The sequence below is a fragment of the Malurus melanocephalus genome, unplaced genomic scaffold (genome assembly GCF_030028575.1).
Source record: "Malurus melanocephalus ecotype Western Australia unplaced genomic scaffold, MMel_1.1 scaffold_82, whole genome shotgun sequence".
Classification (NCBI taxonomy): Eukaryota; Metazoa; Chordata; class Aves; order Passeriformes; family Maluridae; genus Malurus; species Malurus melanocephalus.
The window spans coordinates 1669427-1685027 of record NW_026623314.1 but is presented as its reverse complement, the minus strand read 5'-3'; the positions used below and the strand labels follow the sequence as shown (position 1 = coordinate 1685027).

Sequence of the window (15601 nt, the reverse complement as noted above, 5' to 3'; positions counted from 1 at the left end):
AAACCCAAGCAATAAAAACAAACAAAACCAAGTAAAGACTTGGTAAGATACTTTTAAAGCTTTCTTAGAATATTATATGAAGCATGGTAATTTTTTTTATGAGATTATACAAAAACCTGTGTCTGTTTTTAAGAAAGAGAAAAATAAAAATTCCATGTATATTAAGGTTGTAATTACTTTAAAAGGACCTGTTTAATTTATATTTGTAYGTTTGTGGTTTTAAATACTTCTGCCCTGCCTTGTTTCTGTTGGGTATKATAGTACTTTGTCAGTACTTTTTGTTTCTTTTTTCTTTAGGATTCTGGTACTCATTTGTGTGTAATTGATGACTCTAATGAGCATATGCTCACTGTGTGGGATTGGCAGAAGAAATCAAAAATAGCAGAAATAAAGGTAATTTTTGCAAATGAATATTCTGARAAACAAGTGGTTTTATTCCCATAAATACAAGTTTGTGAGACGCACTTTTGATTTTACTTGGAAACTGCAACTGTGTAATASTGCTTGTTTAAGAGTTCCACAGAAATGTATTCTTAACTTATTTACTGGAAGGGTTTTGAATRCTGAAGGGTTTCTAATTACATTTTGCTCATCCTTAATTGCCAATTAAAATAAAGCAATTGTCAATTTTTTTTAAATTTTAAACAAATCCGGAGAAATTTAAGAAACTAAACTGAAGATTCAGTCTGTAGTTGTTTAAAAAAATAAAATACTTTTAGACATTCCTTATTTCAATTTTGTGTGAACCAAATTCCGATCACTAGTCCTCATTTGAGGATTGCAGTCTTGTCTTTGCTCTCCTGGTTCTTTTTGAACCTCTCTAAATTTCACACCAGTGAGATGCATTCAGAAGTGTTGCACTCAGAGCTCATATAAAGCTGATTTCACTGGGAACACCCAATCCTTCATGTTGTCCAATATCAAGCAAACAAGTATTACATGCCTGTGGAACTGAGTATTTGTAAATTTTTATAAATCACGCTCTACAAGCATATATGTCTATATCATTRCAAACTTGTCATTTCAGAAAACAAAATCAGGTTGGTTTGAGCTGTTTTCTTCAGATTATGTTGACCAATGCTAACTGTATTCTATAAGTTTTAATTTAATTCTATGGCAGTATTTTCATTTCCTTTTTGATATTTTATGTGAAAYTATTTGGYATATGTCTTGYATTTCCTGTTCACTGACATTATGTTTTGACTACTTTTGCTCTCCATGGAGTTCCTTGGTGTTTCAGAATTGGCTAAAAAGTATTTGGCAGGGATAGCTTGCCCTTCAGTACTTACTCACATCTAGGATTTGGTCTTACGGTATCCTAAGCACCTTCCACAGGAGATGATATGAGCAGAGTTGCATCCCTTGACCTGGGGTGCAAATCAAAAGCCTTTTCTCAGCTGAACACCATTAAAGTTTTCAGTCCTTAAGTTCCAAATGATTTTTTGATAYAGCAGATTTGCTCATGTGAAACATGTGTGAGAAATGTAATTCAATAAGTATGGCCATGAAAAAAAAGGAGACTTAAGAAAATTGTTTTTTTAAAGTAAGCCCAAAAGTGGTGAAGTAGGAAAAGTTTCTCCCAAAGATGTGATTCAACAGCCCTTTTATGTGTAGTCCTTTAAAGCATGGGTTTAAATCAGAGAAGGCACCTGTGGGGATCATCTGTCCAACCCCTAAGCCAAAGCAGGCTCAAAGCAGGTTGCACAGGATYGTGCCCAGGAGGGTTTTCAGTATCTCCAGAGGAGACTCCACAACCTCTCTGGGCAGCCTGTTTTGAAATCCCAYAGAAATAAGTGCATTTACTTTCTTGTTTTGTAGTCATTGCCTCYAGGAGATTTGTCTTCAAAGACAGTTTGGTTGAATATACATTAGAAGTTAAGTAAATGACCAGTCAGTTTGTTATGTTTGTAAAATCTATTGGTAAAGTACAAAATACTTTAAGATGTTGCTAATTCAGTAACAGTATATGCAGCCAGTAAAAATACAAAGGGGGGGACCTTATGTTTCAGTCTTGAGTTATGAAGGCTTCTCTTTTTCTTCTTTGTAAGGAGGAAAGGAGAACAAAGAACCCAAAAGAATTTTCATAGAATTTGAGAAAGAGAATGATGTATATAATCCTACTGTATTATCATTGTCTTAATGCCTCTGTCACAGCTTTGTTGTCCAAAATAGCAGACTGGTCTGTGTAAAACCTAAGCAGGGTTTTCAGTCCAAAAAAGTGTCTTTTATGCATTTTTCATTTTCCTTGGCAGAAGTCTTGCCTATTTAGAGAGTAGAAGCTTTTGTGATTTAAAAGGGAATGTAAAACCCTAACTTGTGTACTGAAGTTTAATAAAGATCTCTTTGGAATGTGAAAAATCAATATATATAAAATAATATGTGCAGTGATTCAGACAGCTGACTTAGCATAGAACACTTAGGAATACTTTCAAGCACACGATGAGCTGTCTAGTTTCACATATCTCCATTCTGAAACTTGGGTGTTTACATGTGTTTCTAGTATTAATGTCCTATCTGAATAATTATTATTTCTGTTATTGTTTCAGACTACAAATGAAGTTGTTCTTGCTGTAGAATTCCATCCAACTGATGCAAATACCATAATAACAAGTGGCAAATCTCATATATTTTTCTGGACCTGGAGCGGCAATTCATTATCAAGGAAGCAAGGGATATTTGGGGTAATAATATCTTGATACCAGGACAGTTTTAAATCAAAGGAAATCACGTTTTCTATACATTTGCTTCGTTGTTACCGTGTACTGTCTGATCAGAGAGGTAAACATTAAAAAAAAAAGGCTTAATTCTGCTTATGTGTATGCAGGATGTAAAAGTGTGGTTGAATTATTCTAATTATRTAACATGTACAATTATCCCTTTCTCTTGCTTTTTTGTTTCAGAAATATGAGAAACCCAAGTTTGTTCAGTGTTTGGCTTTCTTGGGAAATGGTGATGTGCTCACTGGAGACTCAGGTGGGATAATACTTATATGGGGCAAAACTACTGTAGAAGCTACTCCAGGAAAAGGAGCTAAAGGTAGGATACATTCAGAATTAATCAAACATTTTAGATAGTCTGTAGAGGACAAATGTAAAGGATTACACTAGGGAAGGAATAGAGAAGMGGGCCTCACTCAGAGCATACACTTCCTATAAATAACAGGTGGTACTAAATTCCTGCAAGTCCTATGAATTTGCTGGCTTAAGAGCAGTCTGGAGTGTCTTAATAATTAATGACGCTGTGCCTGAAATGAATGAAAACTACTTCATCTAAATGATTTGCATTTAAAAAAAATATGGTTAAGCAGCTTTCCTTTGATCTGGTAATTTGAAAAAGGCTGTAGGATCAGTTTGGGGACTCTGCAGACTGCCTTTACTACTTAAGGCTTATGTTTCACCATGCTTAGTCTCAGAGGAATACCATTAAGTGGTAGAGCTGACATTAATAAGACTGGTATATGATATAAAATTACAATACTTAGTTGGAACAGTTACATGAATAACAGTTCCTGGTTTAGCAGAAACTCAAGGTGTGATATACTTTAAAAAAAATTTAAAAATTGAAATTTGAAATGAAGCTAACTCTTTGGTGCAAAGTAAAAAAGAAAGGAAAAYGATTTGTTACCCAACATATGCAGACTGGGCACAGCAGAGCCCTAAGGTAACTCATAAATTCAGTGATAATTTATTTTACTTGGCATCTATTTCAAACACTCTGCTTTAAATTGGTATGCCAGGAAAACTTTCATGTAAAAAGTACATTTTTAACAGTCTGTTTTAGTAGGTAAATCTTTTTCTCRTCTTTCAAGCTCACTGCAATGGAAAAGTAATTCAACAAATTATCTGATGTTYAATTTGTAATTTCTTGTGCAAAAACAATCTCTTCTCAGTATAACCTGAAGTGTTATCAAATAGAATATTTATTTTCATTGGCTTAACTAAATGTGGGATTTTTAGTTGGCTTATCACATTAGATTGGTCACAGGACTTGATCTCTTACTCTTTCACAGTGTGAGAGCACACTGATTTGAACTGACTTGAGCCATAGGCAGAGTCAGCAAAGTTAAACTCATATTTAGCTGGGTGGTGTTTCACTTTTTCTGTCATTGCTATTTGAAAATATGCAGCACCAGAATGTTGTTTGGTTTGTGGTTTTTGTAAATTACTTTCCTACAGCAATTCTTTTGATATGAAGACCTGATTAGGATGTGAAAGGCTTCTTTTGCTACCCTTGTTGGTTAATTTTCTCATGTCTTTCATTCTTCCAAGTATTTTCCTTTGGATAGACTGCTGTTTTGATAGATGCCAAATGCTCGTTGTACTATTTTTATGTGTGGCAACATCCAGCATTAGATATTAGGTTCATGCATCCTGGAAACTTTGCTATAAATAATTTGGTTTTTATTCCCAAAAGACTATGGACAACAAGTCTGTTAGTTTCTTGTACTTCTTTTCTGATAATGACTTGCTAAATATTTTGTTATTCTAAAAGATTGTTTCTCTTGCATCTGGAAAAACTGTGCTCCTTTGGAAAGCAGAGAAATGAAAGCATTTTATGAATTGTTGTTTTTTCCTTCAAATTTTGCAGGACAATAAATCTCAAAAAAAAGTTGTTTTCAGGAAGGCAGGCCCTTTGTTTTATTTTTTTTATCCTATAAGAAAACACTACCACCTTGTGTTTGCAATACATTTGGACTGTCAGGCTCTTAGTAATTATTTATTATACACTTCATTCTTCTGCCTGAAGGCAAAACTTCTTGTAAACTCTAGGTGAAAAAGTGAGCAGTGTTCTTTATTATTTTCTTTTTGTGCATATAGGAGTATATCAGATAAGCAGACAAATCAAAGCTCATGATGGCAGTGTGTTCACACTCTGTCAGATGAGGAATGGAATGCTGCTAACTGGAGGTGGGAAAGACCGAAAGATCATCTTGTGGGATCATGATTTGAATCCTGAAAGGGAAATTGAGGTAAGAAAGCAAGAATGAAAGGAGATTACCTTGAACAAGGTATTGGATTGCAAGACAGAGCCTTCCCCGCTCTTAGGATGAAAGAATATCTGCTGGTTGCTGTTTTATAATAAAAGTGTTTAAATTTTAGTTTATAAACGAGCCTGTGAGACTTCAGTTCTCCTGTGTTTAAGTTGATCAGAAATTTTAAGAATTTTCTTACTTCAAAACCCTTCGCTATTTTTTTTTTAATTTATCTTTTTTGAGGGTATTCTTTGGTAWTGCCTGTGTTTTTGTTACGTTTGCCTGTCTAGAGAAAGACAATGTCAGTAGCATATGAGGGTTTTAGTAGAATGTTTGATATAAGGTAAACAAATAGTAGAGTACATATTGGTATTCTGTATTCAATGATTAATAATGAGGGACTTTTAAATTTATCCTAAACCGGGTGTTTAGTGAATATGTRTATTCTTTGTGGTTTGTCTGCATGGCAGTGCTAGGGCAGTGGACATGAACTGGAAAAGGTTATGTATATTGGATTTTTAAAAATCTTGTTTTTCCTTTATCTTGAAATCGTGTTCTCCTTAAATAGTTCTTTAAACATTGGTTTACTCCACTTACCTATTGTCTACTTATAGCAGCATTTTTTTGGTAACACTTTTGTACGTTCAATCTAGAATTTGTTACTGCCTTTAATCTAATACTGACATTTAGAAAACATGGCTGAGAAAGTAAGCATTGACTATCATTATCATGTACAATTCTTAGGCTTAAATAACACACTCTGTTCATCAGTGTCTCTGTTTTCCTTTTGTTAATGCTAATTTTTTATGTTACCAGAACCCTGACAGATTGATTTTTCTGTCTTGTGTGACTAATACTAGTGTATTTTCTCAGATAAATCATTTAGAAAACAAACAATTGCACACCATAAAAGAAAGCAGTGTATTAGAATTCAAGCCTTCAATAAACAAAGTAATTAAAATTCAGAGTCATTGCTGACATAAGGCATATGAACATTTGCTTAAGGCTAATCAGGAAGCATTAAGAAAATCAGGAAGCATTTACTGTGTGCTACAAAAWTTTTCTTGTTTTTCAAAGTGTGTTTTCAAAAGTAAATAGTAACTGTGTTTATCCTTCTAATATGACTTTTAGGGTTGTGGAGTGCATTTGTTTAGTGAATTTGACACTTAAAAGCCATGTAATTTCWTTTGTAATTTTTATGCTGAAATTTATTAAAATGAAAAAACTAATTATTTTGGAGTGAGATCTTCGTGTATGCCTGTACTGAACAAATAGATGAAGGATGTTTTGGGTCAAGCCCTGATCTACTTTATACATCACTGAATTGTTCCTTTTTACTGAGAGATCTCCACTTCTGGTACCGTTGCTGTACACTATTTATGGCCTGCAAAATTAGGCACTTACCAAGRTGCATGATGTGGTTTGACAGATATTTCTTTTCCCAGGTTCCTGACCAGTATGGAACAATCAGAGCAGTAGCAGAAGGAAAAGCAGATCAATTTTTAGTGGGTACTTCACGAAACTTTGTTTTGAGGGGAACATTTAAYGATGGTTTCGTAGTAGAAGTACAGGTGAGCTTAACTTCATTTTTCAGACTACAACCCAACAATGTAAGGTTTTCTCTGCTGGTATGTTATTTTAAGATTYTTAATTTTATTAATTGTTGAATCACATATTATTTCTTTCTAGGGACATACAGATGAACTYTGGGGACTGGCATCTCATCCTTTCAAAGACTTATTTTTAACATGTGCCCAAGACAGACAAGTTTGTATGTGGAACTCTGTGGACCACACACTGGAATGGACCAGGCTGCTAGATGTATGTCAACCCTTTAATTTAACTATAAAGCTGGAAAACAGGAAAAAGAATTCAGTTTCTGCAACATCCTTGTCCCACCTGATTGCAAGCAAAAATCATATAGTTKTGCTTTTAAGAACAGCTATCTGGAAGCTTTGATAAACTTAACAAGGCTCATCAGAATTTGTGTAGGCTGTAATCTGGTTTCCATTGCTTGATGTCATTTTGACAAACCAACTTGAATAAATCTTAGTCTCTTATTCTTGTTACAGTTTGGTTTTTTTCCCTGTTATTCAAACAATCTAAAGAGGATATTATACAGTTGTGAAGGTTTGGCTTTAGGTGTCCTTCCCTTACTGTCATTCATTTCATAGTTTGTCTAGTTCTGTGCTGATATCCAAGCCAAAGTATTTTTTATAAATAAATTCAGGCTTTTTACTCACAAAGTGCTCTTGTAGTGCATCTCACCAATTCATTGAAAGAAGAGCTGTATAAAGAGTAGCATGCTGCTAGCTGACTGGTTTTTCCTATGTCAGCTCAGCTCAGACTTTTAGGCTAGCTTTGGTATAAGGAGAGGTGTTYGGGGCAATAACGGGTCTGTGCCTCTCGGTTCAGGAGCCGGGACATTGTGCGGATTTCCATCCCAGCGGAGCCGTGGTCGCCATAGGAACACACTCGGGCAGGTAAGCATCTTCCAGCTGAGGTGTCACCTTATAATTGTAATTAATTTGCTTTTAATTCCTTTTGCTTGAGGTTGTGGAGCCTAAAAAGCATGGCTGAAAGGGGCAGAGCATCTTACAAGTGTTAGATGAAGACAGAAGAATTATYTGATGGTTGTTAGGCTGGTTTGGTTTTTAACAACTTTTTAAATGGAAGCCCAGATCTTGATTTTTTTAAAACTATTTTTTGCAGTGGTTTCCATGAGCACTCTTTATTGTCTTTATAGTAATCATATATTTTAATGTTWTGTGCACGTTACATTTCTTTGTAAGACAGATACAGTATAGATCTTTGTCTTTTCTGAATCAAACATACTTGCAGTCTTTTAAACTGAGGTGGAGAGGCAAGTGAACAGATTAGTATTTTGATTTTTGTGTAAGACAGAGTTCAATATATCACTTTGCTTCAGTGAAGTGATACTGAACTGTTCCTATTCTTCCTATCATCTTGCATTTGAAAGATGTCAAAGCACAAACTGAATCTTTTTAACTTGAGCTTCTTTCAGTGGCAGAAGAAARTTACTTTATTTCATAGTCAGACTCTGGCTTGATATCGTCTCCCAATARGGGCGTACTAGTGTACCAATTAAAACTAAAAATAGGATATTCATAGCATTAGAAGGTGAGAGGAGCCCATATTACATCTACTAGCATTTTTGTTTTGTTTTTCAGTTATTCCTCATGGTTGATAATTGATGATAAAATAATACCTARTGCATGTAAGAAAATAGGGAGTTTTTTTGTGTTTGTGTGTTTAATTCACCAACTAGAAGGTTTTTTTATCCCTAAAGTCATGCCTAAAAACATGAAGTTTGGTTTTTAGAAACCACTGAGCATATGCAACACCCTTAAAATTTCCTGGAAAAATGAGATGTTAGATATTTTTAGGGAGTTTCCTTCTCTGAGATGAAGATGCAGTCTACACTAAATTATTTAGGTATAMTATCAGGCTACAAAACCAAGTTTATCTTCTAATAAAAACCTAGCTGAGCTCTTGTATATTTGATTACCACATTGAACCTTTCCATCTTAAAATTATGACATTAAATTGAACAAGTGTTTCTGTCTTCATGAAACGGAGCAGAAGATACAGGCCTGAGAGTACTTGAAACAGGGAAAAGGGAAAAGGTCAGGCTATGTTTCTTCAGAGTTTTTAGATGTTTTTTACCTTTTATCAAAGCACAGTCAAGGTATATTGCATGGCCAAAGCATTCAGTCTGTTGCTTGTTTTTGGTTGATTTTTTTGTCCCCTCCTGGAGCATTTAGTGTTACATTTTAAGCTTGGCACATGCCRTTTAAATTCTTTTTAATTTACTTGAGGCAACCAGTTTATGCTGTGTTCAGGAAGTTTATGATATGGCCTTGGGGTTCTTTGGGGTTTTTTTACCCTATTCTTCTTGGAACTGAGCAGTTATATTTTCGACATTATATTTTAATGTGTTCTGAAATTGTATGATTCAATGATAGGTTTGAGATATACAAATGAAACTGAGCTGGTAAGTGTATAAGTGGATGAGAAATAAATGGAGTTGAGTCAAGATAAACAAAACAGTTTTAAAATTACTGCCTACCCACCAGMATGATGCAGTGCTTTCTGTGCCAGAAAATCTGGTCCAAGGGAGTTATTTCCCAAGGAAAGAGGGCTGCATGGTATATCTTGATTGACATAGGAAAAAATAATCTCAAACCCATCGTAAGTCTTTTAATAATTTGATTCATAGCCCAAAATTTTTAAGCAAATATTAAATGAGACTTACCTATTTAGAACTCAGTAAACCCAAACTTTACACATGTCTGTTACCATTCTAGTGCTGCCCAGCTTTCAATACAGAGGTCAATATGACAGGCAAGGAATGGAGCTCTAAGATAAATTGGGTTTGGAGGTTAAAATTGATATATCAAAAGTAAACTGAATTTTCTACCTTTTTTCCTCTACTTGTCAGTTTTTTCACAGTGGTGTGGTTTTTATCAGGCCAAGCATCATGCTCCTGTTGGGTTTTTCATGTATTACTTCCCATGATAAATATTTCAGTATCATTTCTCCTTTTGGGTTGTCTGCAAAGGGTCCTACTGCAGGTTTTGTTACCGCTTCTTTAAATACCTACAGTGTGCCTGATCATCAGTTKTTTGGGAATAAGCCTGGCTTGGAGAGAACTAATTCTTCTTGCAGAGAAATAGACTTTTCTGTGACTAATCATGTAGAATATCTTGAGTACTAAGCATGTGAGTATTCAAAGGCACTGTGGAAAAAAGTCTAAGAATATTCTAACAAAAGTACTAACATTGGTAAGGAAACTGAAGGCTGAAGAGCAAGGTTAGTGTAAGCCAGAGCCACAAGGAAGTAAAWCAGGCAATAGAGCTACATATTGCCTGTTTTCCACTGGTTCTGTCTGTCTTGCACACAGATTATTCAGCAGTCYATGGCAYRTAGGGTTGGGTTTTTTTAATGCGTGTTTTGTTTAATTTCTTTCATGTGGCTCTCTAACCACAAGCTGGTTTTAAGCCATTGGGATCAGGCTGCTTTCCAGATGCCTAGCTGTTGGACACTGGATGAACACGAGCTGGAATCTCATCCCCACCCAGAGAAAACCATGTGTGATGTTGTTCCTGGAGTTCATTTTACAGCTTTATTATGGAATAAATGGTCCTAGGTTTAGCAATGTTCCACTGAATTCACTATGAGACAGAGGGTGGAATTCCCTTGCTCATTTCCACAGTTTGTGAACTTGCCATTTGCCATTCTGTATAGAAACCTTGCTGTAGCAAATGTACATGGCTRTGAGACTAGAAATTTGGAGCAAAGAAATTAAATTCTGAGCACAGCTTCAGTGTATTCAGCCATATTGACACCTTCTGTTTTCGTGATCTGTGTGTATGAATACATTTTTTATTAAATTTCATTGTCTCTCTGTTACTAATGTTAACTTTATTTAGCAGTTAGGTGGGCATCATACCCATTGCAAAATGCTCAGGTTTTGCTAATCYTGCACATCTTGCTGTCCGTGGCCATTTTGGTCTATGTGCCAGTGAGTTTTTGTAAGCATCGCTGGGCATTTCACATGTGCCTCATAAATAATATACTGCAGGATAAAAGTTATTGTTAAATAATAAAAACATGTAATTAATTACCTTAGTTGTAAATTATCCAAGCAGGAAATATAAAATGAAATGCTAGTTTATGAACGTTGTGATTCTAGTGAGTGGTTGGTTATATCTTCTTAGTTTAACAAAATTATTCATAGAAATTAAAAGGATTGAGAAAAAAGTCAAACTAGAATATGATTTGTGTTTACACTGAGTATGGAAATATTCTCCACTTCCACCTACTACTTGTATTTTTTATTTTTGACTTTGCTTTAGAAAAATTGAAAGCTCAGTTATATCAAAACTTATCTTCAAAWTAGGGAAGAAGTAGAATGAAATTCAGCTGTAGCCTTAAGGCTTAATGATGATAAGATACAGTCATATTATCTGTTTGGTGGCATGTTTATTGTCCAGTAGACATTTTGGTGATTATTACAGTGTTCAGGGAAAGGAAAAAATATTTGAACGGTATTTAGAATCCTTTATGTATTGCTCACTAAAACTCATATTGCTTTGTGAACCAGAAAAGTGTTCCATTAGAAACAGATGTTCTCTTATGCTGCCCTTGAGGGGCTAGCATAAGAAGATGAAGGCAGGCAGTGATTATGGCTCTTTCACTTGGTTTTTTTGTTTAGTGGAAGTGATACTTACTGGAATTCTCTTCTCTCTAGGTGGTTTGTTTTGGATGCAGAAACGAGGGATCTGGTTTCAATACACACTGATGGCAACGAACAGCTTTCGGTGATGCGCTACTCAGTAGGTAGGCAGACTTGTACAGGCAGAATAATTCTGATAAACCAGATGGATGTTCTGTTAAATGGTGTTAAACTAGCCCCCAGGCATTAGAAAAGGCACAGATTTGGAAAGATTTTTTCAGAGGCTTCATATGTAACTGAGGATTTGCTTGCAGATTTGTTTGTGTGAAATCCTGGAGTTTTGTAACTGCAATCACCATCACCTTTCTCATGATGGTGCACCTTTCTCTGCACCTTTCTCTCTCCTCTCAGTCTTTTCTTCATGTTAAACTCTCCTGTTATAATAAATGTTAGCTTTTCTCACAAAAAAAAAAAGATTCTCAATTAAATAGTTGACATGTTAACAGAAAAGTCTGTAAAAAGCTTAATATTTCAGTGTTATTTTAATATTCTTCTTAGTTTTCAAGTTTATTAATGCAAACCTGTAAAACTAAGCCTGTGTCTGTCTGGAAGTTCAGAACTGTTTCTCAAGTGTTTGCTCTGGGATTACATGGAGTCCAAACCAGTGCTGAGTCTCCTCTTCAGACATGACATGACAAATTGTCACAGGCTGACTCCTCTCTATTAAAACAGGATGGAAGAACACCCTTGTAAATCTTTTTCTTGTTTGTTTTTGGCTCACATGCAATGTCAGTGAGCAAAATGTTCCTCTGCTGCTGCCACATGTGCCAAACACAGCAATTTATTTTAAATCAYCATTGTTCATTGACACTAGAGGTGTTTGACTGTGATTYSTAGCAGCTCTTTGTCGCCATACTTRTTTGAAAAGGAGGCAATGTAGAATAGGAAATGCTTATAATGTTTGAATGTTCCATGTCTTTAGACATGTAGTGCTGATTTATATGCAGTCCACACCTCCAAAGTTATCTGTAGAAGTAAGTACTCTTCTGCATTTTTATGATCCATGAAACTCAAGTTGGCCTGCTGTCAACAACTTTCAGAAATCCAGTGCAGTCTGAGGGTTTATATCCTGTCCATTGAACACYTACTCTAAAAAAAGCAGAAGTGAAAGAACTTCTCCGAAAAACATACCCACAAAGTAAACAGGTAAAGCTGAAAAGCAACATAATGTAAGTGTTTATGAGTCCTTCAGTACAATTCATAAAGAGCAGTTTAACTGAGGCTATGGTCTTAGTGCTAAACCTGAAATAGTTAAAATTCAGAAAACAAACACACTATTTATTTGTATCAAATATTCTGTGTTGTAGATGGCACCTTACTTGCAGTTGGATCCCACGACAACTTTATTTACCTCTACGTAGTAACAGAAAATGGAMGAAAATATAGCAGATATGGAAAATGCACTGTAAGTTTTGGAGCATATATAACCATTAGTTCTTGSATTTTGATGTTATGCATACACTAAGATGATGCTATATATACACTAAGATGATGTTATACATACACTAAGTCCTCTCTGGACTGATGCTTTYCCCTTTTAGTTATATGTTTTAAAGAGTGTTTTCTACCATTTGATTGATTGTAAACTTCAGTGGGTACCACAGCTCTTAGTGTTTGGTGATCACTTTTGCATCAAATGTGACTRATTTATCAGACTATTGCTTGGTTTGTCTAAAAAGGGAAGTTAGCAGCAAAATGGAGAAATGCCTTGTACCTTTATGCTGMAACTTGTTCAAGGAAAATATTACATTTGTTTGGAGGTATTTTTCCACATTGGTAAAATAGTCATTGTACCAGCATAGCGTTAGGGTGGTGTAATTCTTTAGAATGCATACTCTTGGAAGTCATAAATACACAGTTTTCTGTTGTAATTGTACTACAAAATTTGAACTTGAGGGATGTGGCCTAGGGTAAATAGATTAAAGTGTAGCATGAGTAGTTTAGTATATCAGTCATTACCCTTAGATGAGGTTGTTCCAGTGCTAAAAACACAACCCATTTTTCCATAAGTCTTATTTAACATTCTGTCCTTAAGTTCAGTTATCTTTTTACATTAGTAGAAATACTTACACAAAGAACAAGTGAAACTTGATGGAATTTACAAATTATATCAAAAGAATAGGTTCACCTTTGAAATGTGAARCATTTCTGTGCTGCTAGAGCATTGGGGTCAGAGTAATCTGTGTGCAGCTGTTGCGGGGGGCACAGGGCTGCCAGGGCAGGCAGCAGCACTGGGTTTGCCCCATCCCTGTCTGAGCTCATGTACTGGGGAAGGGCAGAACTCACAGGGAGCTCAGACCAGAGCCCAGTGGGGCTGGTGCATAAGGCAGTGGATATCGGCACCTCAGTACAGCATTTCCCCGCATCACTTATTTTTTTAACTGTAGAGTATAAAATCACTTGGAGATGTCTAATCTTAACATGCATAATATTTAGCTTGCTATGTATTTCAATGTCTTTGTGAGCTCTTTGAAGATATATGAGATAATTTATTTTTATGTATTATGTATTGGGAGAGAGCATATTGTAATTTAAACCAGCATCTGGATGTCCCTCTATCCCCCTGCCTTGGCAGGAAAGCGGTTTGTAAAAATTGATRTGGGAGAATTGAGTGTTGTTATACCCACTCAATACCCAGGCAGAAGTATCAAGGCTTCAAAGCAGATTTCAGTAATCCTTTTCCTTTATTGTGAGTGACTGTATGTGGAATACAAAACCAGCAGCATGGTTTGTGTTGGGGCTGAGCTCCCTGACTCTCCCAGTGCAAAAGGCAGTGACGTGGGGCTGACCAGAGCTCACTGCGAGGCTGCTGATCCGATTTCACTTGCCCTGCACCTCCCCTGTGCTGCCTGCCAGCACCCTGGCGGCTCCATACGAGTTTGATGCTAAGCAGGGAGACACCCAGGCATGCTCAGGACCCGGAGCACTCTCCTGGCACTGCATCCTTCTGGCATGCTGTCATTCAGTAGCCTCACGGGTGACCTCCAAGTAGTATGACTCAGTTCTCCTGGTAGTCAACTTCTGGTTGTTTCTTCCAGCTTGAATACATTATTTGAATTATTTCAGAAGGATTTTATCTACTTAACCAGCATTAGCTGGTGCATAAGGGCTGGATGCCTGTTGTTAGGTTTAAATCCCCTCTCAGTCACAACCAGCCATTCTGCCTCTGCTGGAGAGGCAAGTCTGTGACCTGTGGGCCTGTTTCCATAGTGAGGGATAGTGCTGGCTGTGATCAGAACTTCAGATAAGCCTAAACAACCATTTTGACTAATGCAGCTGTTTTGGGGGGCTYCAGCTATGCAGTCAGCAGTGTGGAGGTATGGGCTGGGTATGAACTTCCAGCGTGTCAGCAGTTCCTGGGGAGCTGGAGCTGTCTGTGTTTGTCTTGCATCAGAGATATCTTAGYAAAAGAGGGGTAAGTGCTGTGCAGTTACTAAGAGGGCTGTGGGCTGAAAGCCACGTGGGCAGCCACGTTGAAGTGTTCGGTACACTGGCTTTAACCTGAAATGATAAGTGTGCCTGTCCTGGGGGCATTTTTGAACCTTGCTCCACTGGAGTCTGAAATAGATAAACACTGGCGACAGAGGAAGGAGCTTCCATTTAGTCAGATAGTTTTCTTAGCCAATGATAATATGAATAATTGCATTCATTGTATATAAAGGTGCAAAAAAGGAAAAAGTAAAATGTTGCCTTGTCAGTGAACAGCTACCAAAGATTTTAATAGAAAACGGGATCCTCCTATTGCAAATATGATAAMAATGTTGTGTTCCAGTTCATCATTTGGTGATCGTTTGCCTGAAGGGATTTTGCAGCCTGGAGCCCCCTGGCCAATTGCTTTGTTCCTTCACCCCACCGCCCCCAGGAATTYTAACAGCTGCCAAATGTCTGGCAGGATTTAGTAAATGACTGACCAATTCTTTTCCATGTTGGAGTTCGATTGCAAATTGGAAGASTTGGAAAATAAGAGGAGGAGAAAAAATTCTAGCCAGTTATGCACTTTTTTTTTTTAAATACCAAGTTTGCATGTCAGTATCATATGTCTCACCCATGACTGCAAAGCAGTTATGTCAATACACAGTTCCTCTGCTTGAGGCACAGACTACTTCATAAGTAAACAAATCAAAAAGGCCAGCTTTTCTCCTAAATGTTTTTGCAATCACTCACAGAGGAACAGGGAGATGGACCATGGGTATATTCCTATATGTAATTCTGGAAGCAATCAGGATCTCTTAGAGTTCTCTGTGGAAGTTGGCATGGTGGGTGGCACAGCAGCCAGTGCAGAGCTTCTGAATGGCCCTGGCATGGCTGCTGCAGGCTGGGCCAGGACACCCTGTGGGGGTGAGGGACACCTTGTTCATAATGTCCACAGA

At 36.6% G+C, this 15601-nt stretch overlaps 1 protein-coding gene across 2 annotated transcripts in view; it reads left to right on the top strand.

Annotated features, from left to right (window-relative positions):
* EML4 (EMAP like 4) overlaps nt 1-15601 on the top strand; it is a 145142-nt gene that overhangs the window by 119323 nt on the left and 10218 nt on the right. For both annotated transcript variants that reach the window (XM_057367670.1, XM_057367669.1), the window contains exons 12-20: nt 298-393; nt 2547-2681; nt 2901-3036; nt 4818-4969; nt 6418-6543; nt 6662-6793; nt 7388-7455; nt 11247-11335; nt 12539-12636. In XM_057367670.1, the coding sequence (XP_057223653.1) occupies nt 298-393; nt 2547-2681; nt 2901-3036; nt 4818-4969; nt 6418-6543; nt 6662-6793; nt 7388-7455; nt 11247-11335; nt 12539-12636 (1032 nt within the window). The remainder of the gene's footprint in view (nt 1-297; nt 394-2546; nt 2682-2900; nt 3037-4817; nt 4970-6417; nt 6544-6661; nt 6794-7387; nt 7456-11246; nt 11336-12538; nt 12637-15601) is intronic.